Source organism: Cydia strobilella, chromosome 1 (assembly GCF_947568885.1).
Source record: "Cydia strobilella chromosome 1, ilCydStro3.1, whole genome shotgun sequence".
In the NCBI taxonomy this organism is placed as follows: Eukaryota; Metazoa; Arthropoda; class Insecta; order Lepidoptera; family Tortricidae; genus Cydia; species Cydia strobilella.
The window spans coordinates 26,849,051-26,871,795 of NC_086041.1; the positions used below are offsets into that span (position 1 = coordinate 26,849,051).

The 22,745-nt window shown below is 38.1% G+C and overlaps 2 protein-coding genes across 3 annotated transcripts in view; both read right to left on the reverse strand.

Annotated features, from left to right (window-relative positions):
* Positions 1 to 82: 82 nt before the first annotated feature.
* LOC134742241 (equilibrative nucleoside transporter 3) lies at positions 83 to 14,780 on the reverse strand. The gene is made up of 7 exons (XM_063675271.1): positions 14,261 to 14,780; positions 11,384 to 11,550; positions 10,554 to 10,699; positions 9,724 to 10,158; positions 9,466 to 9,551; positions 8,641 to 8,840; positions 83 to 1,888 (listed from the first exon to the last, which is right to left on the reverse strand). The coding sequence occupies exons 1-7, from the start codon at positions 14,498 to 14,500 to the stop codon at positions 1,777 to 1,779; spliced, it is 1,386 nt and encodes a 461-aa protein (XP_063531341.1). The 5' UTR covers positions 14,501 to 14,780; the 3' UTR covers positions 83 to 1,776.
* Positions 14,781 to 16,430: 1,650 nt separating this feature from the next.
* LOC134742270 (protein bark beetle) overlaps positions 16,431 to 22,745 on the reverse strand; it is a 40,255-nt gene continuing 33,940 nt past the window's right edge. The window contains exons 4-14 of one of the 2 annotated variants that reach the window (XM_063675316.1): positions 22,508 to 22,719; positions 22,284 to 22,419; positions 21,860 to 22,079; positions 21,557 to 21,682; positions 21,303 to 21,332; positions 20,533 to 20,794; positions 20,010 to 20,211; positions 19,490 to 19,622; positions 19,270 to 19,390; positions 18,556 to 19,183; positions 16,431 to 18,068 (exon numbers count right to left, since the gene is read on the reverse strand). In XM_063675316.1, the coding sequence (XP_063531386.1) occupies positions 17,794 to 18,068; positions 18,556 to 19,183; positions 19,270 to 19,390; positions 19,490 to 19,622; positions 20,010 to 20,211; positions 20,533 to 20,794; positions 21,303 to 21,332; positions 21,557 to 21,682; positions 21,860 to 22,079; positions 22,284 to 22,419; positions 22,508 to 22,719 (2,345 nt within the window). In that variant the 3' untranslated portion in view covers positions 16,431 to 17,793. The remainder of the gene's footprint in view (positions 18,069 to 18,555; positions 19,184 to 19,269; positions 19,391 to 19,489; positions 19,623 to 20,009; positions 20,212 to 20,532; positions 20,795 to 21,302; positions 21,333 to 21,556; positions 21,683 to 21,859; positions 22,080 to 22,283; positions 22,420 to 22,507; positions 22,720 to 22,745) is intronic. The other variant, XM_063675325.1, reaches the window with a different exon arrangement.

Genomic DNA, 22,745 nt, shown 5'->3' on the forward strand with positions numbered 1-22,745 from the left:
CACATAAACAGTGTAATTATAATTTCAATTGAAACAATTAAATCACAGTTTAATATATAGAAAAATAAACTTCAAGAATAATCTATTACAATAGTTAATAACATTAAACATAAAGGCGATCATGGTATAGTTAACGCAATAAAAGCTAAAAGCGAAAAAACATTGAAAAGTCATTTAGGTACCTATTTACTTAACATTGATAAATTATTATGTCATCTCATTACATAAATGTATGAATTTAACCTCGATAAGACAAAACACGCAATATAATGCCATTCCCTTCCCTTCAAGCCTCAAATCTCAGCAAATACGTGTTTTTGTAGTTTCCCTAAAGATTCGTGTTATCGAGGTTCCACTGTACAGATCAGATACATAACAAGTAGAAACATCTAACCTTGCAGCACCTATTTAGATAATGAGTGATTAGTTATTATAGGTACATATATTTAAAAGATATAATACCTAACATCAGGTACAAACACAATTCAATAATTAAACAATATGAATGTCCAAAAACATCTATTATCATAATTACGCCTGTGCAGTCTATTACTATTAAATTATCTACATTTTTACAAATTACACAAAGTCGTAGTTAAAATTGAATACCTATTCTATATGAGATCTATTACACCTTTATCTGAGCTTAAAATAATTTTAATTGATAAAAAGCTTTTCATTGGTTAAAACAAGAAATAGGTACCATCACTTTGGTACAAACAAATATTTAAAGTGAATAAAATTAGAACATTGCAGGAATGTTTAAATTGAGCATCAAATAAGTAATAACGGCAGTGAAATCATACGAAAGGAATGCGGATTAACTTTTGTTATACGTACAAGATATTCTATAAGCAGCACGACTAGCACATCTTGCCGAGAATCGCGCGACTTTATATATCAATCAGTCGCGCCGATCCTTTCTTATCGCGCGAGCCACGGCAATATGTGCTAGCCGTGTAGGTAACAATCAAATATTTAAAAATCTATAATGTCAATTAGTAAAATATATTGAAAACTACGCTTAAAATAAATATGTAAAAGTCAATTGAGACATTAAAAAGTCACAAATTTTAAATTGAATTTTCTAAATAAGTAATTAAGTATGTATAGCTCTAAGTACATACTATTCTACTGATGTATAATACCAGATACAAATTAACAGCAAATAACACGTAAATATGCTGACATTCAAATTAACAATACAAAATGCGAGTATTTTAATTTGGTAACAATTTATATTTGGACAATGCTAAAGTACATTTTAAGCATACGATTAAAGGCAAGCATATTCAGGTCGACTTTGTCAGTTTATTTCCATCGTGGGATCTATTCATGAGTAATTTTTGTAACTGTCTGGCCAAATATTATCTTATTCATACGTCGCTCATAATTCCTTGGTAAACTAAACTCCAGCTACATGCAATTTGGCTGTCTTATATCAGTAAACCATAATGCTATGCGCTTACTTCCACATTTTTTTTTTGTTTTTTAACTTCCAGCTTTACAACTACTGGATTATCGCAAGACAGCTGATGTGTTATCTATTGGTGTTTCCTAAATACAAGGAGCATATTTTTGCTAAAATGTTCCTTCGGCGATCGAGCAGTTTCTACTTTTTTTAACCCCTCCACAATATTTACTAAGTTGCTTTTGCCCCATTAATTTTAATAAATCTTTTCCCTTAAGGTTTGATTGAGAGGCCGTGCAAAGGCCTTGAGGTACCTCAGGCATCCGCATTGTGAGGCGCGTGGTGATATAATATTATATCGGTGTTTATAATAAGTGAACCAATAGCATTCCGACGGCAGCTCCCACCGTCAGCCCGATGCTCAGCATCGTGGCTATCACTGACGTCGCCTTCTCTCGCTCGTGCAGCTCTACCACTCTGGAAACAAACGTTATGATGTTATTTTCGCTGAACATACATGGGGGTAAAATCGGTAGATTCTCTTCATCATTGTCGTTTGATCGGTACTGAACGCGACACCCTGTATATGCCTATATACATACTAAGATCATCGTTGACAAAACAAAAGAGAAATATTTTCTTTATTGTCAATGTGACCTATAATGTATCAAGTTATCTAGACACTAACTGTTACGATAATTACTAATTCGTCAAGAGCCAATTTATAAAAACATGTTAAAAACGATAAGTCGAAATTACGAAAAGGTCGTTATTGATCGTTACATGACCGGTCACTTTTTTTCCCATTTAAATTGGTCTATTCTCTTGTCTTCTCTAACAAAGACAGGCTAATTTGGAAATAAGATACTCGTTTTTATTTAACTAAATATATATCTAATGATAACAAAATATGCCTACTTTAGCTTATCTTAATATAAGTAAGGTAAATCTACAAGGTGACACACAACAACGGCATTGTGCTCATATTGGACTGAATAGTTTATCTTCAAGTATATGGAAACTAAGAATAAAGCAAAACAGCTCGCATAGATGATACGGCTCTGTTGACTTAACAAGGATGTGCAGTGCACTGGGTTATCAGCACTGCATTACAAATGCGAGAACATGCAAATAATTATCCATAGTTTTCGCGATTAGATATCTGAACACGTGCAGACTTTCGGTGAAAACCAGCATGAACACATATTTCTCATACAATAAAATGGTGCAACCGATCCTTCTATAAGTCACGCCGTTATAATCATCTGATGATGATGATGATGTCCTCCCAGAAGTATCCGTCGACGGCGACATCCTGACAAATTAAATAAAAAGGGTCTTAACTATTACGTGCGTGGGCGCGAGCGTGGCTTGCAAATCCAAATTTAGTTTTGAAAATGCGACAACACAAAACACAGTAGAGCTGCCCAGATGCGTTGTATGTGTAATGGTAGGAGGGCTTGGGCCGAGTTTTTCGGAGCTGGCGTTTGGCGTCAAGATCTTCAAGTCGGGTGTGTTCAAAGTAATCAAGACCCGTATTGACAGCAGTTCGCCAGTCCGATCTCCGAGATGCAAGCTCCTGCCACGACTCGCATGATATGCCGGTGGCCAAAAGGTGGCGCTTCAAGACATCCCTGTAGCGTAGATACTGCCCACCACCCTTGCGTTTACCTGAGGCTAGCTCAGAGTAAAATACTGCTTTAGGCAGTCTCGATGGAGCCATACGTACAAGGTGCCCACACCAGCGCAATTGACCTTTCATGAGTAGACATTCCACGGCCCGGCATGCCCGTTCGACGAAGAACCTCCGAGTTTGGAACACGATCCTGCCACTTTAACCGCAGTATTGCTCGGAGACATCGCAGATGGAATGTGTCTAGACGTTTAATGTCTCCTTTGTATAAACACCATGTCTCCGAAGCATAGAGCAACAGAGGTAGAATAATTGCTCTATAGACGGCAAGCTTTGTGTGGAGGCTAAGATCGTACGATTTCCAAACTCGTTGGTTCACACCGCCAAAGGCTGCAGCAGCTTTGGCAATCCTAGACGAGATTTCAGACTCGAGACGATTGTCACTCCGCAATAGACTACCTAGATACCTAAACGTACCCACTTCGTCCAGTGCTTTGCCCCTTAAATAAGCAGTAGCATCGTTCGCAGATTTCCCTCTTGCAGGTTGTTTGACAATCTGAGTTTTCGATGCACTAATTACTAGGCCAAACTTGCGGCATGATTCGTCTAAGTTTTCCAGATAACTCTGTAGGACTTACATGCTATCAGCCATAAGACAGACATCGTCAGCGTATAGAATTTCTGTGACCGAGACACACTGTAATTTGCTCTTAGCCCTGAGACGTGAAAGGTCAAAAATACTTTTATCCGTGCGAAAGTTCACCGATATCTGGTTGTTACACTTTTGAAGTGCATCATTCATTACTGCAGAGAAATAGATGGCAAATAGGGACGGAGCCATGACACAACCCTGTTTAACGCCGCTTGTGACTGGAAATTGATCTGTGACCTGTCAGTTTAAAACATAAATACCTACTTGCGATCAATAACCATGGCCGGCGGGAGCTTAGCTCAGAGGATGCATTAACACCAGTTAATCACACTTACATCACAAAGGCTGTGACTTCGGGCAAACTATGCGTTCCTAGAATTAATAACTACTACGGGGATAGAACCCTTAGGAAAAGAATACCATATTTGCTTAAGAGCCCGGTTACGATTTTAGTCGCAAAAATGTAAAGTTGATAGATTTCTTCTGTGAAATTGTACACCCTTTGTTACCTAATTGAAATAACAAGTACTGGTTTCTATTAGCACGACTTCTTATCTCTAGGTTTATCAGATCATTTTTTTGAAAAAAGGCTTACTAAATTAGTAATGAATTTTTTTCTGATGGACGTTTAGGTAAACGCGTGTAAAGCACTGACTTTGATGCTCTTATTTGTAAATGCTAAAAATGGTAAATTTGTATTACACATATTCTGTACTCTAGGTTTATCAGATTACATTGTTGTTATATGACTTAGAGTTCGAGGAAATGAATGTTAAACGAATTCAATTTTCTCCAGAAATTACCTCAAAACAAGTGACAATTTCTCTGAAAATCTACTTATTTTCGACGTAGATTGCATACTCAAATAATCTGCAATGTTTACTTAAACTGTTGCTGTATTTCATTTTTGTTTAAATTGCAACTTTTATTTTCTGACGATTTTTTAAAAACTTCCCCTTTTACTGGTATAACATCGGTGACACGCGCCCGCGGCCTCAGTCCCGCGCGGGAGCTGGTAGAGGCAGGACGTTTGTTGATCGGCTCCGCACGTTGCATCGACGACGACGAAGTTATTTATCATTGTGTGGGTCGCTCGCCGTGTAAAAAGTTATATTTGTTTGCGTGTTTGGCTGTACTGTGTGCGTGTAAACTGCGACCAGAAACTTTAATCCTTGGGTTGTAAGTACTTGTTTATTAACCGCCTTCAAAAAAAAGGAGGTTCTCAGTTTGACCCGTATGTTTGTATGTATGTATGTTTGTTCGCGATTATCTCGCATTTGGCTGAACCGATTTTAATGCGGTTTTTAGAAAAGTGTTTGTTACATTCTGGAGAAGGTTTTAGTATACATAGAGCTGGGCTGATGCTGAACCCTGGCTGTACCTAGTGGAACGCAGGTTTAGTGCAACATAGGCACACGCTGTTTTGGTCTGTCTTGATGAGCAATTAGGAGAGCAGTACCCAAGATGGAGCTGATGCTGAACCCTGGCTGTACCTAGTGGAAATCAGGTTTGGTGTAACATAGGCACACGCTGTTTTGGTCTTCCGACACGTCTTGATGAGCAATTAGGAGAGCAGTACCCAAGATGGAGCTGATGCTGAACCCTGGCTGTACCTAGTGGAACGCAGGTTTGGTGCAACATAGGCACACGCTGTTTTGGTCTTCCGACACGTCTTGATGAGCAATTAGGAGAGCAGTACCCAAGATGTAGCTGATGCTGAACCCTGGCTGTACCTAGTGGAACTCAGGTTTCGTGCAACATAGGCACACGCTGTTTTGGTCTTCCGACACGTCTTGATGAGCAATTAGGAGAGCAGTACCCAAGATGGAGCTGATGCTGAACCCTGGCTGTACCTAGTGGAACTCAGGTTTCGTGCAACATAGGCACACGCTGTTTTGGTCCTCCGACACGTCTTGATGAACACTTGGGAGAGCAGTACCCAAGATAGAGCTGATGCTGAACCCTGGCTGTACCTAGTGGAACTCAGGTTTGGTGCAATATAGGCACACGCTGTTTTGGTCTTCTGACACGTCCTGATTAGCAAATGGGAGAGCAGTACCCAAGATAGAGCTGATGATGAACCCTGGCTGTACTTAGTGGAACTCAGGTTCATTTATTGTTATCAGAACTTCCACCCCCTTTTAACCCCCAGTACCTAATGCATGTTAAACGTGTGGTAGCTCTGGTCAGGTGCCTGCTTCATCTGGCAGCCCTCCAGGTGTTCCAGGTCTTGAAGAACTTAACCTGCCTACAGCATACTCTACCAACTTCAGATTAAAAGAGTTTTACCCCTGATCCGATGCGTCCAGCAGCACTCCAGGTGTTCCAGGTTTTGAGCTGTCTCCGTCATACACTACCCACAACACGTTGAGCGAGTGTTACCCACCCTTTGCCCTTGACCCTTTGCACTCAGCAGCACTCCAGGTGTTTCAGATCTGGAGCTTTCCCCATCATACACTACCAGCGGCACGTTGAGCGAGTGTTACCCGTTACCCCTGACCCTTTGTACCCAGCAGCACTCCAGGTGTTCCAGGTCTGGAGCTTTCCCTATCATACACTACCAGCAGCACGTTGAGCGAGTGTTACCCCTGACTCTTTGCACCCAGAAGCATTCCAGGTGTTCCAGGTCTTGAGCTGTATCCATCGTACACTACACACTACCAGCGGCATGTTGAGCGAGTGTTACCCCTGACCCTTTGCACCCAGAAGCACTCCAGGTGTTCCAGGTCTTGAGCAGTATTCATCGTACAACCAACAACACGTTGAGCGAGTGTTAGAAGAGAGAAGAGTGGAGAAGAGAAGAGGATGACTTTGGAAATAAAAATTATTATACACCCTTCCCAACGATTAAGACTATCTCCATAATATCAAATTCCATCCAAATCGGTTTTATTGGATCCCATACAAATTTCCATTACCCCCCCCCCCCCCCTCCGTTTCTGGGGTAAAACCTATCCTATGTCCTTCCCCAGGACTCAAACTATGTCCATACCTCATTTCATCTTAATATCGGTTCAGCGTTTATTGATTCCCCATACAAATTTCCACCACCTTAAAGGGTGAGTTCTTGAATAAAAAGTATTCTATGTCCTTCCCCGGGATTCAAACTATCTGTATACCAAATTTCAACAAAAGGCTAGTTTCCCCTCTGGGTTGGAACGTTGGAAAGTCAGATGGCAGTCGCTTTCGTAAAAACTAGTGCCTACGCCAATTCTTGGGATTAGTTGCCAAGCGGACCCCAGCAGACTTCCATGAGCCGTGGCAAAAAGGCTAGGATAACGCGAGTAAGATGATTATATATATAATCTCTTATATCTTATATATATATATAAGATATTGCCTTAGTGCAAATCATTATCATCATGCTATATAATTTGTATGTATAATATGAATACATAGGTAAATTGTTAAGAGTAATAAACGATTATATCAAATTTACCGAAAGTTTTATTTTAACCTAATTAAAGTTATAAAGTGACGCATAATGTTGCGAAAGTATCAATATTGTTTAGGCGGTCGCGTTATTTCAAGCAGCGGCCGGCGTTCGGTTACTGTGTAAAAGTCGTATCTTCGCGCGTTTTCAAATCGACTACGGGCTCTTAATAGTTTGCCCGAAGCCATAAGATGTGAAAATAAGAAGTCTAAATTTAAATCTATGTTAAAAATACACTACCTCAATATTTTGTAGTAAAAAATTGCACTACTATAAAATTAAGTTAAGTACATATGTAATTAGAGACTGATGACCCCACAGTCAAACTCATTATTGAGTTTTGAGTTATTGTATGAATACTCTGTATTTTATTAAATAAATAATAAATAATAATAAAGGCGCTTTCGTGACGTACGCGAGCAGTCATACCCTCGTGAAATTGGCGCACCAAGTTGACAAACTTCGCAGAACAACCACATTTTTCTAATACTGTCCACAAAGCCGCTCTAGGCACACGGTCAAAGGCCTTCTCGAGATCCACAAAACATAAATAGAGGTCACGATGCTGCTCAAGACTTTTTTCCTGCATCTGTTTGACGACGAAGATAGCGTCGACCGTACCTCTATTTGCTCGGAAACCACACTGGGATTCAGGAAGGAAACTTTCGGCAAGTGTGTTAAGCCGCTTATTAATAATATGGGCAAGTATTTTGCCTGCCACAGAAAGCAAGGCAATACCTCTGAATGAGCCACAATCCGAGAGGTTCCCTTTTCCCTTATAGAGCTTGGTGATAGTAGCATCCTTCCAATCCTGTGGTATTACCTCGACATCCCAAATGTAATTAATGAGGTCAAATAGCCTTGACTTGATACTCATTTCTCCATACTTGAAGTCATCTACATAGCTACTCAAGATGAGATTGAAAACTATTAATTAAGTCTTTATCAAGATTGCATCTAATAAACAACACCCACCAAGGCAACCTACTTTAGACGATAACCTTTGATCTGTAGTACCTACTCTCTGTAGAGGGCTCACCGCGAACATCGAAAATCGGAATTTCGTCATCTGCCACTCTATCGCTCTTGAATATTCGAGGGATACAGAGATGTCGTCGCTTCTAAGAGAGCTAAATCTATATCTAGTTTCCCCTCCATACATTTCACACATAAAGGAGAAGGATGGTCGCGGTTGCGCCTTACATCAGAAACGCTAACGCGAAGATCGCCACATCCAAGAATTTATATCTCAATTACTATGGCTCTTGCATAGCTCAGCCAGCAAAATAATTACCTAATACGTTATCTTACCTGGTAGAATTGATCATTACTATGTTTGCCTGATAGCAGTTTCTTAAGGCGAACACGATCATGTACTCGCAATCCCATTCGAAGATGACCGGGACATAATGCGAGCTCGGCTACGCGTTGCATAACATCATCATTCGATCTCAGACTCCAACATGGCTTCTATCAGTGACTAGAGCAGTTGAAATAATTGACAATCTCACCTGGTAGAATTGATCATAACAATGTTTGTGAGATAGCCGTTGCTGAAAGCGAACACGATCATGATCATGATGTACTCGTAGTCCCACTCGAAGATGACCGGCAGATGGTGCGGTCGCGGCTGCGCGTTGCATAGCATCAGCATTGGGACTCCGATAATACGCAATAGACTAGCGGCTCCTATTATCCATTGGTTCAGAGGCTGGAATATTTCGGTTATTGTTAAGTATCGTAAAACATCATTAAAAAAAAATTTGGTGACGAGAATAGGTACTTAGTAAAATGAATTTTCCGATTTTTCGAGTAGGTACCTAAGTCATTTTCATAAAAATGTTGGAGCACTTTGGAGCTGTATTAGGTATTTAAGTATTCTATACCTACCTATAATAATATAAATGCTGTTTGTTTAGTAGGGCAAATATGACAGTAGAATGTCTCACATACGCGGTGCAATTTATTTTATGGTTTTGTGTGTCAATTAGTCATGTACCTAATTAGGAAATAGCGCTACGTACGTAAATAAACTGATTAGTGATTATCATCAGATACAAGAATTAACATCTTGTACTCGATTGACTTGACAAAACAACATTAATTAGTTTACCATATAGTTTACAATATAATTAAAATAAATGGTCTACAAATGATGATGATGAAATGTACATAAAAGATAAAATAATTATTTTTATGATAGGTACCTATGTATAATATTTGGACTTTTTAAAGTGTCGGAATTGCAGTTACCTAAGAGCTCTTCTTAATTTTAACATCTTAAACAATTATAACTACACAATACACCTAATACAAAAAAATAGTTAGGCACTTACTTGAAGTAGAAATCCAGCTACCAAACGCCCGGAATAATCTCCACAATTAAATATTAGATAATTTACTACGGGCACGAAGTATATCTCTGAAAAACACAACTCATATTAATAAATATCCTTTTTTTGTCAAAAGATTATTTATATCATTATCATGTTAAATAATTATCAAGACAACTACTTAACTGTCTAATTGATTTGAAATTATGTTTACCAAATAATGATTAGGATTAAAATGAACAGTTAATATAAATAACTCACTGTTCCAATCAGTTCCTTGAGTCGTAGGATGTGACTCAACCAACACAGTGACAGCAGGATACACGGCCATGCTGATCGCGAAAATCGCAAAAATGCTAAACGCGTAAACCCAGATTTTCTTCATGACAGCTACCATGGACACTTCTCTGTGCCTGTTAGCAACCATACCAGAGCCCCTCAAAATGTGGTGTGTAAAGAAGTCAATCTTGTACAACATTATGTAGGAGATTAAAGATGCAACCAGCATTATGTCAGCTATGATGAAGTATATGAGGGCACTGTGCAAGGGGGATATTTTGAACGCGAGGGATATGATTTGGGCGATAGCAGCAATGATCCCGCCGAGGGACTGGCCGCTTACCACGGCTGCCATGTACTCTTTTGAGAAGCGGCTCGCGATGCCCACAAGTCCGCCGATGAATATGGCACTGGCAGCTGGAACATAAGAACAGTTTAGCTTTCGGAAACATAAAAAGTAGACGATTTATTGGAACGAAGTTCCTTATCGGTCGGTGGGCTGATGGGGGCTAGGCGAAAAAAGGTGGCAAAACATGACACTTGTTTGCTTGTGACAAGCCATATTATTGCGAAATATGTGTCAGATTTTGCCGTCACAGACCAAACTATTGCGAAATATGTAATGAGAATGAAAATCAGGATGAAGATGACGGACACGGACACGGAGAACAACATAACATGAGCATGAACACGGTCACCAGCCTTTCTTAACTTTGTTCCAGCCGAGTGTTCCACGATATAATATAACCTAGTATGTTTTTCGTTGTGACTGACAAAACATATTGTTATTAATTATTTTAACATTAACTTACCGCTCATGATAACTACAGTCACCATAGTGACAATAAAGAATGTGTTCTGCCATTCATCAGTGTCAATCTGAACAAAAGCGGTGGTCACCAGGAATGACAGCGTGATCATTAAGAGTGATCCTTGTAGTCTGCTCTTGACAGATACTCTGCAATAATCCATTCAAATTATATATAGTATTTTAGCAACTTTTCTTGACATTGACTTTATATTGAGGACCTGTCTACTTTATTAATAGATAATGGCGTGTTATGGGTTCCTAAATTCAATAATTATTGCCGCATTAAGAAAAGAAGACTCCATAGAAAACCAAAACAATAAATAAAAAAATATGGTAAGAGTACCATGGATAAAATGGCTTCAATTAGTTTCATCCTTAAACAGTTTTAAGCATAGACCTAACATTACATAGATCAGCTATACGCGTGCGCCAGTGAGGGACAAAACATACGCAATGCGACGATTTGATTGGTCGAGTAGATTTGTAGCCCACCATAAACCATACTAAATTTACGGTGGGGAATAAAAAAAAATGTGACTGTGACAAGGACAAACAATAACGGCGCTTTCTCTGCTACTCCTACTGATAGATACATTCGGTATATCCCGTTCGGTCATTTCCCCCACCCGTCATGAGTCATGACCGATCCAGTTATACTAGATTCATGGTTTTAAGGCTAGATCCAGGTGCCATTATATGTATATATTGGAGCACGTATGATGCACACAGATATTTGAACTCAAAATATTTAAAAAAATGGCAAACTGTGAGCTTAAATTACTTTATAATTAACTACATATATTCGTATTATTAATTATATAAATTACTTACAAATGCCCATAAAGTGAGTTTAATATAAGGAATATTAAATTTGGTACAGAAGCTGCCACATTGAGGTAGGAAGTAAATTCAGCTTGAAACTGAGTTTTCCGCACTGGTGGTAATTCCAACTGGGTGGAATTAACTGGAGACACATCTCGGAATTTATACATCCAATACTGAAAATAGGAAAACAATATATAACATTTATTTTTTATAATGTAACGTTGAAACAATGAGAAAGACTTCCTACATGTGTCGATGCGGAATCGGCAAAAGCCGATAGAAAAAAACCTTTATGTCTGCGCAATAAGAGCGAAAGAGGCGTTCGGCAGGTGTCGGCCGATGCGAGCCGAGCCGAATGACGACTTTTTTGCTTTTATTGCACAGACATAATAGTTATTTGATATGCACGGCTGCAAAGTGGTTATTTGGCGTGAGTGTTGAAATTGAAAGCTGAGCGAGCGAAGGAATCCAAGATTGAACCATGAGTGAAGCGAATGATTCAAAGATAGATTCCTGAGAGTAGCGAGGCTTTCAAGACACGAGACGCCAAATAATTTTGCAGCCGTGCTGAACACACAACTTTTCACCTCACTACAGCGAGGAAAATGCGAGATGCAAGAAAAAAAACAATAAAAATAATCATATTTAATTTTGCCCTCTATTTAACATATCAAAATTAAGACATAAGGACATAACACACTCAAATCCAAACAAAATAAACAAGAGAAAAGCACACATATTCATCGTGTTCGAAATTCAAATGACTTTTGCACGCTAGCAGATAACATTCATACGAAGCAATTTATTGGTCCGAGCGGCAGCGAGGACCAATATAGCCGAGGATAAAAATAGGCGTTTGTGCCTGAGTTATACACACTGCTTTTCACTTCGATTGTGAGTAAAATAAAACAATGGCAAACAAATAAAATACATTTTTTTCTTTAATTTTTAACACGTCATATTTACCTTAAGCCCACTGCACACTCGTGCGCGAATCGAACTAACGCGAGTGTGGTGTCGATTTCGCTGATTAGCAACTGTCCACACTCGCGTTCACGGCTTCGCGCCGCAATTCGTGTGGTGCTTTAAGTCTTTATTCATACTGCCAAATTATAACTACATCTTGTAGTTTATTTCTATATTAACTATGCTGTATTGTAAGATTTTAATGATTTAGTAATATATAAAACACGGATTATTAAAAAAACGGGCCAAATTAAGTGGAATATCAATATTATCCGATTATGTTTTATTGTGTACTATGGCAGTAATTTGATTGTCTTAGTCTTTAAAAAAAAATTACTTTGTGCACTAGAGCATAAAAGTAGCATTTTGTGCAGCCTACATCTAGCACAAAGGAGAACTTTACGAGAATGAGAAGTGAAAAGGTTCTTTTCTATCGGCTTTTGCCGATTCCGCGTCGTCATATGTAGGGAGACCCTTACTGTCAAAATATTTTTTGTGACACAAACTTATATTCCTGACTGTACTTCTCTTATGCATATCTACCATACAAAGTACTTCTCGAGACCTTTCTAATGAGCCTAAACTCAATGTGTTTGTGTTCTTCCATCAAGGAGTTTCTTTGGCTACCTTCCAACTGCATCATCAGATCAGCTCCATGTTAGGAAATTATTACATTGGAATTACGGAAGTACTCCAAAATACAACTGGATCAGATATCAGGAAGTGGTTCAAATTTAAGCAGTGAAGCCAAATAAATGTGTGTAAAAAATAGGCTATGCACCTGCATATAAAAACAGTTGCCACCAGCAAAGACCTATATAACTCCGTATAAGATGAATACAGTCTAAGGTAAAAATGTGCCTCGGAAATCAAGAAAAATTGATTCTCGGACAGATGGCGCCTACACCTTTGGCCTATTCTCGGCTAGATGGCATTGCCGGTTTCGTTTGTTATTTAACAGTTTTAACACAATATCAGTGAAAGAACATGGGTCAAAATCATATAAAAATAATAAATACAAATAAAAAAATCATTTATCCATGTGTGTGTGTGTGTGTGTTTACATTTTATGATATTTTTATACATTTTAATTTTTAGTTTTAATTGTTTGTTGATAGATGGCAGTAAATTTACTGTGACTACAAAATTTACTATGGTAGTACCCCTCTATCCTATATATTCTCTTTGCCACCAGTTTTATTTAAAGCCTGACTAGGAATATATGATCATGCGCCATGTTGCGGAATTTCACTGGAACTAATTTTTTCATACTATACTGAACTGTCACTCTATACATGAGAATAACAGCGCCCTCTTGACAATGATCCTATATTTCTGGTCAGGCTTTAGCAAGGTCTTGATTTTTAGATAACAATACAATTTACACAATAATCTTTGTTTTGGCCAGGCCACAAGGACACTTTTACATGCAATGAGACATCAACAGTTTAGAATACAGGCTGAGAAACAACATAATCAGTCTTTTTCTCAGTAGAATTATACTAGCCTAAGTTTTGAATGATTCACGTTTAGTTTCACTAGACTTATATTGACATAATAAGTATTAAAGGTAATGACCTAGGAGGATATAACCAAACGGAGTAGCCATTAACAGGCATTCCCCCTCTGTCGAAAATAGTCTGCAAATGGTCATACACTAATGTATGGACTGGAGTGACGTTTATCTGACATGGCTATTTTGACGTTACTCTGACTCCTAGGTAATCACGGTCCATATCCTGGTCAATATAAGTAGTATACTAGCCTAATTCTATTAATTCCCCTAAATAATGAACAAAAAAAACCATTAACAGTTTTATTTCTGTTTCTAGATTCAAAACTAAAGACATAATTTTTAAAACATGAGGCTAGATTCTCTTAAGACATGCGTAATTAAAAAAAAGAAACAATACTCACGTCATTTGCAGTAATCAGAAAATTCCATGACACAAGAGATGTAATGCCAAATAAATAAAAAAGTAAATAAACAACCCAATAGTTGTCGCGAGGCTGCTCCGAGGTGTCCAGCACCTTTGTCGAGCAAGAGTCTGTCACCAGCTCGCGCTCCTCTGAGTCATCAATAATTTCTTCTTCATTTTCGTTCTCAATCGCGTCTACGGGATCATTGTTAATCGATCCGGTCTCTTCCACGTCCATGCTTGTAGCACTTATTAACACTCATGAATATTTGACCACAATAAAGAAAGCTATTTTATTTCACTTCTATTGTTAACGATCATTCTAATGTCCTTTTTTGTTACAAAAGCACCGTTCTAATGACGCGATGTAATGACTCAAAAATAAACAAAACATAAAATGCCTTTACCTGAATATGCAAAACATAATTTTGTTTATCATTTTTTTGTATTAAACGCAGCTGAGATCGAAATTTATCAAACATCAGCTACGCGCAACAGTACGAGCTCCTCTCACTCGAGCGAGTAGAGAGCAGAGCAAGGTGAGCAATCAGCAAGTGTCAGTACTCGTACTGTCAGTAGTGTCACACACCACGCAACACCACCAGTGTTCTGTCAGTGTCAGGTGTCAGGGATCTGTCAGCTTGATCAGCTAGGCGCTTGGACTTCCGGTTCGAGCGCCATCTTGATAGTTAGCATCGTGATTAATTACTTTGTTTTTTGCTTATTAATATTGTTTAAAGTGTAATATCGATAGCTTATTATACAGTAAACTAATGTGGTAGTGTGCAGTGAATGGAGACTTAATTTTGAAGCGCGTTTAACCACCATCTTGGAGTCAACGGCCGGTAGTCCACGTGCTTCTTGTAAAGTCTAGCTATCGATTTACAAGAGCTAACAAATCACCGTACACTGTCTTGTACAACCGTACAATTTTTGTCGTTTGTAAACCTCTCAATACCTTGATACTGGCGAAATAGTCCCACTGGGCTGAAGCCATAATTTTAAAAGAAGAAGAAGAAGAAGCTAGGCGCTAGGCCACGCTAGGCTTAGGCTACAATCCTTAAGGCTTGTTTACACTGATAATCCCGTGTTCAAGCAACTGGGCTATAACCGCGAAAATCGAAGTTCGCAACTTGCGGGCATTTTTTTCTGTAACTCTAATTACGCTTACATTGGAGTAAAAGAGAAAGATCCCCGCAATATGCGAATTTCGGTTTTCGCGGTAGCCCCGCTGAGCTGTGAATTTTTTTTTTACATTACGATGTTCTGATATTTCGTGTAACGGAAAACGACCCTTAGGGTATGCGCGCACGAGCAACGTAGTCGCCAGGCGATTTATTTGTCTCTTTTCGACAAATAAATCGTCTGGCGACTAAGTTGCTCGTGATGCGCGCACGAGAGCGACTTTTGTGTCCACAACTATTTTATCTCTGACATCAAGCCTATGGGTAAGTATGAAAGTGCGCGCATGTAGCGACGCGACAAGCGGGAGACTTATGAGGGCCTACGTTCGACGTGTTGCCTTCCTGTCACACTTCCATACGAATTTACAAGTGCGACAGAGAGGCAACACGTCGAACGTGGTTCGCGGTAGGCCCTCATGCCGACCGCGACTTATAGGGAAGGAGACAGTTGCGTCGCGGGCTTAGACTTGATGTGAGAGACAAAATAGTCGCGGCGACAAAAGTTGCTCATGCGCGCATACCCTTACAAAAGTCATCGGATCTCATAGAAGGTAGGATCCTATAGAAGTGGTTTACCGCGTGCGCCCGTGAGGGACAGAACATACGCAATGCGACAATAATTATAATTGGTCGAGTAGATTTGTAGCCCACCATAAACCATACAAATTTACGGTGTGGAATAAAAAAAAGTGAGACTGTAACAAGGACAAACAATAATAACGCTTTCTCTGCTACTCCTACTAAAAGATACATAAGACTATCGCGTTCTGACAGCCCCCTCCCCCCCCCCACTCATGCTTAATCCAGTTTTATACTAGATTAATGTCGAATCTAATGGCCATAACACACCATCGCACCGCACCAAGGTCATTGTGCGACGCACCCATAAGTAAGAGCGAGAAAGCGATATTTTTTCTCGCTCGTCAGTCTGTGGTGTGTTTGAGTAAAGGGCCCTAAATAATCTTATAAATGAAAATCGTCAAATAAAATATAAAATTTAATTTCTTCATGTAACACTATGTTTTTATTTTTTTGTTTCTCTTATACCGATAAGTTTGTTGTATATATAATTTTGTACAATTTACAATTTTATTAAAGCATATATTTGTTAATATGATTCCGATCTAATAATTAATATAATTATACAGAGAATAGAGCACATAAAAATAAACTTATTAGTTTGTTGAGAGGACATGTAAGTAGTACTTATCTTAATAGTATACCTAGAAAAGTAAACTAAATTAATGAACAGTTTGAGATGCAGTAAATCAAGAATGGTCAGCAAAAAAGAAAAAGATTATCTAAAGTTAGGGAAGGACTATATGACTATTTTATTAATGGAATTTGTATTGTCAGTCATGTTATAACAATATTATATTATACCTACTTATTACGTAGGGACGGACAAACCTTAAGCTTAAGATATAGCATACAAATAAAAAAATGTAATTAATTACCAACTTACATTAAAACACCTATATTTACGTCTTGTGGATCATTGCACATTGCCTATTACAGTGTAGATTTATAGGTAGGTATAAATTCTTTTTTTTCAATATTAATAAAATTAATAAGGCATCATGTTAGGCAACATACGAATATTTTTTATCACAAATTCTTGAATTTAAACAAATGATATAATATTTCGTTACATAAACGAAGGAGTTCATTGAGATCGTGCACGTCTGGTAAATTTATAAAATTAGATATAATGTCTAATACTTAATATAAAATTAGAAATAAAATTCATAATACAATAACACATTTCGTAACGTAAGGCACTCCTGCTGCATATACATTATAGGTACATACATACATATTTATATATACATGTATATGTATTTTTTTAATTTTCGATCTGTACTGAAAGTTTATTAACTATCAACTCATGAAAGTCATGAATTAATGTTAAAAATGCAAGAAAACATCCAAAACATTCCATTCAGTCTTTTTTCATTCATTGCCTTACTCATAATACCTAATTACCTACTTTATCATCAATGATGTTTTGCCTGCGATATGACTGTCTTCGCTTCTGACCGAGGAATCATAGATAATATAAGATGTGTAGTCTAATTCGTACTAGTTTTCAAAATTTGCCGTCTGAGAATTCAGTTGCCCCAAAAATATGGCGCCGTACAGCGCCATCTACTGCATCTGTCAAACTCAGGCGTACGATTTATCGTAGACTTTATTCACATCTCTTCTACAATCTATAACTCATTGCTTCTAACGTTATTTCATTTTCTATTAAAGTAATAAACTTAATGGTCTTAAATGGCAGTGGTATTCTTCGCGCCTAATTTATTATTTATGAAACACAATCACGTAATTTGTAATACATACTTTACATAGCAGTCTCTAAAGGTTGACTATACGTTCTGCTCGCTTCAGTTAAAGGTAAACAACTAGACTCTGTGTTATCGTCGAAATCAAAATTAGTTTCTAGTAATGCTTCAGATTTAGACCTTCCGACTAAGCCTGGCGTTGGCGAGGCATCGAATTCTCGCGATAAATCTTGAGGACTTGAATCGTAGCTGGGAATATGGTCAGAGAAGTCCGGAGTGTACACTGGCGGATGCGGTGGGCTTGGTAAATTGTCTTCGTAATACTGCTGTTGATCTGCAATTGTAATTAGAAAACGTGAATGAGGTTTTTTCTTTAAGAATGCAGACAGTTCCCGGACAATAAAATCGGGCAAATCTTTCACTAAGTACTCGTATTTATTGCAATGTAACTATGTACTTTTGTATATAAGGGTCAAATATTGTAAGTTAAATTTGACCCACTTCCCATCTTCCAATGAAGCTGAAAATTTGCATACATATGTAAGTCGGGTGACAATGCAATATTGTGGTACTATCGAGCTGATGAGGTAGCCATAGGAACTCTGTGATAAAACAACGCAACCTAATTGTGTTTGGGTTTTGTAGAATTGTCTCGATTAGTATAAGTTGCCTGTGGAAAGAAAAGTACAGTCAGCGAAAAAAGCTTGTACCTACCAAAAAATACATTTTTGCCACACTTATTTTAATTATCGTTTTCTATACAAGTATTTTGTTTTCATATGTGTGTAATAATAGTACGTATAAAAGAATGTGTAACTTACCAGTAATAGGCTTTCTTTGTCCAAATGTAGTAGTTGGCATGGCGCCCGGTTGCGGCTGCTCGGGCATTTTCGATCTCAGCTCCATAAGGAAAGATAACTTCGGTTGTGTGCCAAAGTTTGGAGCACCATATGGACTATACTTTGCTTCTCTCTCTAACCCATTCTTCAGATCTAAGGTATCTGTCCTCCCTCGCAAAGGCAATGTGTCCGATGTGAAGTATTGCGAATCACTTGTGGGAGATAATGTGTCATCATCTTGAGGAGATTGCAGACCACCGGGATGATGTATTATGGGAATTTCTTCAGTGGTTACCGTATTCATTGAGGGAGCACCACTGGTCGCGTTCGAATTGTCTCTATAGCCTTCGTTTTTGTATGCCAGATTGTATGGGCGGTTATTATTTTGTGGGACCGAATATTCTGGTGATGCGGGTTTTTTTACAAATGTGCTGTGCTTCAGTTGCATAATGTTCGGGTTAGGGTTGTGAGCTTCATAGATATCATAACTTTGGGTGTCTTCCATTGAAGAATTAAACTGACTTTTCTCCATAGACTCCATGGAGGTCGTGGACGCCAGCATCTTTCGATAATCGGAGCCTTTGGTTAAAGTCTCTGTTGACCTAGTACTCTGAAAGAGAACATATTCTTTGTTAGTTTTATTTTAATTTTCCAGTGAAGTGATTATGTTTTCTGTACCAGATCATTAGCTCGTACCATTTGAGTTAATTTTCTCCTATACGTATTATCTGGAAAACCTCCGTTGATGCTGCCAATGGACCTGACCGAATGGAGTGACTGTCTAATTGAATTGCGACGTTCTAGCCTCTGGATATGTCTGGAATTTGAAATTAACCACACAAGTCGTGAAATTACCTGATTCAATAAAACGCATAACTATTGACTAATCAGTTAAATGCGACAATAAAATTCTTACCTGTGTTTAGACTTTGAATACCAGCAGACCAAGGCTGCACCAACCAACACCACAACTAATGCCAAAATACCAATAAAAGCCACCGCCAACATGTCTCCTTGCCAGGCCATAGGGTCAATTGTGATCTTTGGATCTGTAAAACCAAATGCGAGTAGAATAGAATAAAATAAAATTTATTTACGACAAAAAAAAAAAATTACCTAAGACATGTCACAGAAACGTGACAAAAACACTTCATAACGTCAATGAAAAGGTTTCCACTCAGTTTGGTGTCAAGGTACCTTTTGGATATACCTTGACGCTGGTTCTCGGTGGAAACCCTTTCAAAAAATGCGACATAGCTATAAAAATAAAATATAAAGCTCTTGTATCTTACTAAACTACCTTTAAGATATAGTAAAATTTAATATTTGAAATGAACCACCGAATGTGAATACATAAGTAAAATAATCTAGAATTTGAGAACACGTGCCGAAAAACCCTGTTTAATTTTTGATTCTTAACTAAAAAGAGAACTTACCAATCTCACAAATAAAGGCATGTTTTTGGTTACATTCAGTGACTTCAACACTGGAGATAGCGAACGAAGTGCATTGCGTGAGATAGTCAATGTGTTGCACCCACACGCGGTCGCCATATTGGAAGAATTGGTTTTGGGCTTGGATGAAGTTGTACAGTGCTTCGTAGTTGCCAGTCACGTATGGTAGGGATGCGTTGTCAGACTGAAATGATAGGACATTCATTTCAGTTATTTTGCCCCAGTTTTTTTTGGAAAAAATATGATTCGTTCATACTACTTGTAAGTACTTAACTAACGAATCATTCAAAAAAAGAAGTGTGTAGAAAAAATATTTTAACGTCCTTTAGCGAATATAGGACTAACTTCACATACAGCAGTTCTACCTCACCAAATGTCGGTTTTCGAGATCAAATGCACGAGTTCAAATTTCCTTCCATTCTTTCTAACTGTGCTACTATATTTTTCCCCGTCTGAAGGGACAAAGTAACAAGAACAAATAGTTGATTTACCGAAAATGACTCACCAAACAAAAGTTGCTAGCGTCAGCAAACGTCATTGGTGCCCCAATGTACATGAAACACGTTCCGGCAACAGCGTCCCAACCGGGTGGGCACTTGCCTCCTCCAAGCACTGTTAAATTGTTCATATAGTACGGCCTGTAGTCCACTTCCAGAAAAAGTGGATTATCGGATTGATCTCTAATTCGGCCAGCTACGGCTGAGGTCTCGTTATAACTCCAATAGTTATGTTTGGCGTCAATGCGAGTACGCCAGAGCTCCAGAGCGCTGTAAAATAAACATAATATTCATTGGTGTTCAACATTTATAAACGTGTAGAGAGAACACACAACCTCCACAAACAAATATATGAACCTTGACAGTCAATTAATACCTAACCTTAAATGAAATCCGGTTAGAAGGACCACATGACAGGAAATGTAGTTCATGAGGAATAGTGAGATGACATTAGCTTATACAGCGCAGGGTGTTTTCTCGGAAAAAAAATCGATGGAATAAATACGTATCGATAGTCGAATCGATACTTTATTTAAACAATAAACGGTGATTTTGTTATCATTGACCAATGATTATAGTATATTATTATGGAATAGCATACTCTGAGAGGTGAATATGTTTGCCATATTGAACAAGTTTTTAAAAAGGGATAAAACAGGATTTAGCGAAAAAAAAAATGCTGTTCCATATGAAACATCAATATATGATTAAAATGAGGTGCTAGATGATGAATGACGTGGTAAGTAATTATTTATATTTCTTTTTTAACGAAACTTACCTCATCGCATTTGGATTATAGTCAACAAAGCTATGGTCCGGCGCAGCCATGCAACAGAAACATGCAAATCAGAAATTTATAATATAGGTAGGCCAAAGGGGATGTTCAAATTTTTGAATAATATCATGCATTAAAATTTACAGAACAGTAATTTTATTGTCATGTTGTGGTTTGTTCAACTGTCTTTCGGAAAGACTTTTTGCTCTGAAATGTAGACTTGCGAATTAAAAGTACCAGATTACCTACATACTTACATAGATCTATTAACAGTAATCATCTCATAATCGTTGTCGGGATTGAAGAAAATATTATCCACATAATGTTGCCCTGCGGTACCCGCTACCACCGTTGCTCGCCCTTCGCGATCTAATGCGTAATTTCTGAAACCATGTGCAAAATATGAAACATACGGTATACGAAACATTTATATTATTATCCTGTAAGTACCTGCACATGTGTAGTGTACTTAACCCGAGTTTGATTAACTAATCAAGCTAAAGATAGGTCCAGTTAGTAACACATTTGCATTATTTCTTATGTTTTAACACGTTACTTACTTATAAAATCCGTTGTGAGACGTAGTTTGGTAAATAGGCAGTCTAACTTTATCAAAACCAGCCACCTCTAGGATTCTCTGGCCAGTATTTTGATGAACGTAGTTGTGAGTGAAATTGGAGACAACTTGACGCAGTACAATAACATCCTTGAATTGTACATTATTGCGAGTGAAATAATTTCTGTATATTGTGACTTCTTGGTAAGGTGATGATTGGCGTCCTAAAAACACAAAAATTGTTTTACTCATAACAGTTGTACTTGTAAGTACAAGTTGAAAGATATTAACCCTTTATCAGGCTAAGGGAGATATATTTCCCACATACGGCACTTTAAACATGTGTTGTATTTTCAACGAGTGAGACTGACATTCGAGTGTCTTTTTTTAACGGTCAGCCTGATAAAGGGAAGGAAGTAAATATGTACCTTCTACTTTAAGACTTGGTAAGTCGTGATTTAAGAAAAAGAGATTATTGTGTATCCATCCTCGTAACGAAGTAGCAGAACTTCTGGAGTCGGCTCTTAAAGCCAAGCCACCAACATTGCCGCGTACCAGGTTGTGCTAAAAATGTAGTTGTTAAGATTACGATTTTTGGCATTTATTTTGTAAGGGAAACGCAATAGTTTAGGTGCATACACTATACACTTACTCGGAATACAAAGGTCTGGGTATTTTGGACGTCGAGTCTCACTGCGGCTTGGCAGGACGTAAAGTTGCCATAAAGTTTGAGACAGTTATCTACAAGTTCATTTCTAGTAATAGCAACAAGAGGGTTTACTTCACCCACTGAAGTATAACTTATAGCGCCATCCCTGTTCTTTGTAAATACACTGCTAGATATATTATGGTGCACGTCACGACCTAAAAGAAAAAAAACAATGATAAAT

Coding starts and splice junctions, on each gene's coding strand:
- LOC134742241 (XM_063675271.1), bottom strand. CDS start 14,500: ATGGACGTGGAAGAGACCGGATCGATTAACAATGATCCCGTAGACGCG. Junction 10,159..10,553: donor GACTGTAGTTATCATGAGCG/GTAAGTTAATGT, acceptor CTTATGTTCCAG/CTGCCAGTGCCATATTCATC. Junction 9,552..9,723: donor TCAAGGAACTGATTGGAACA/GTGAGTTATTTA, acceptor TGTGTTTTTCAG/AGATATACTTCGTGCCCGTA.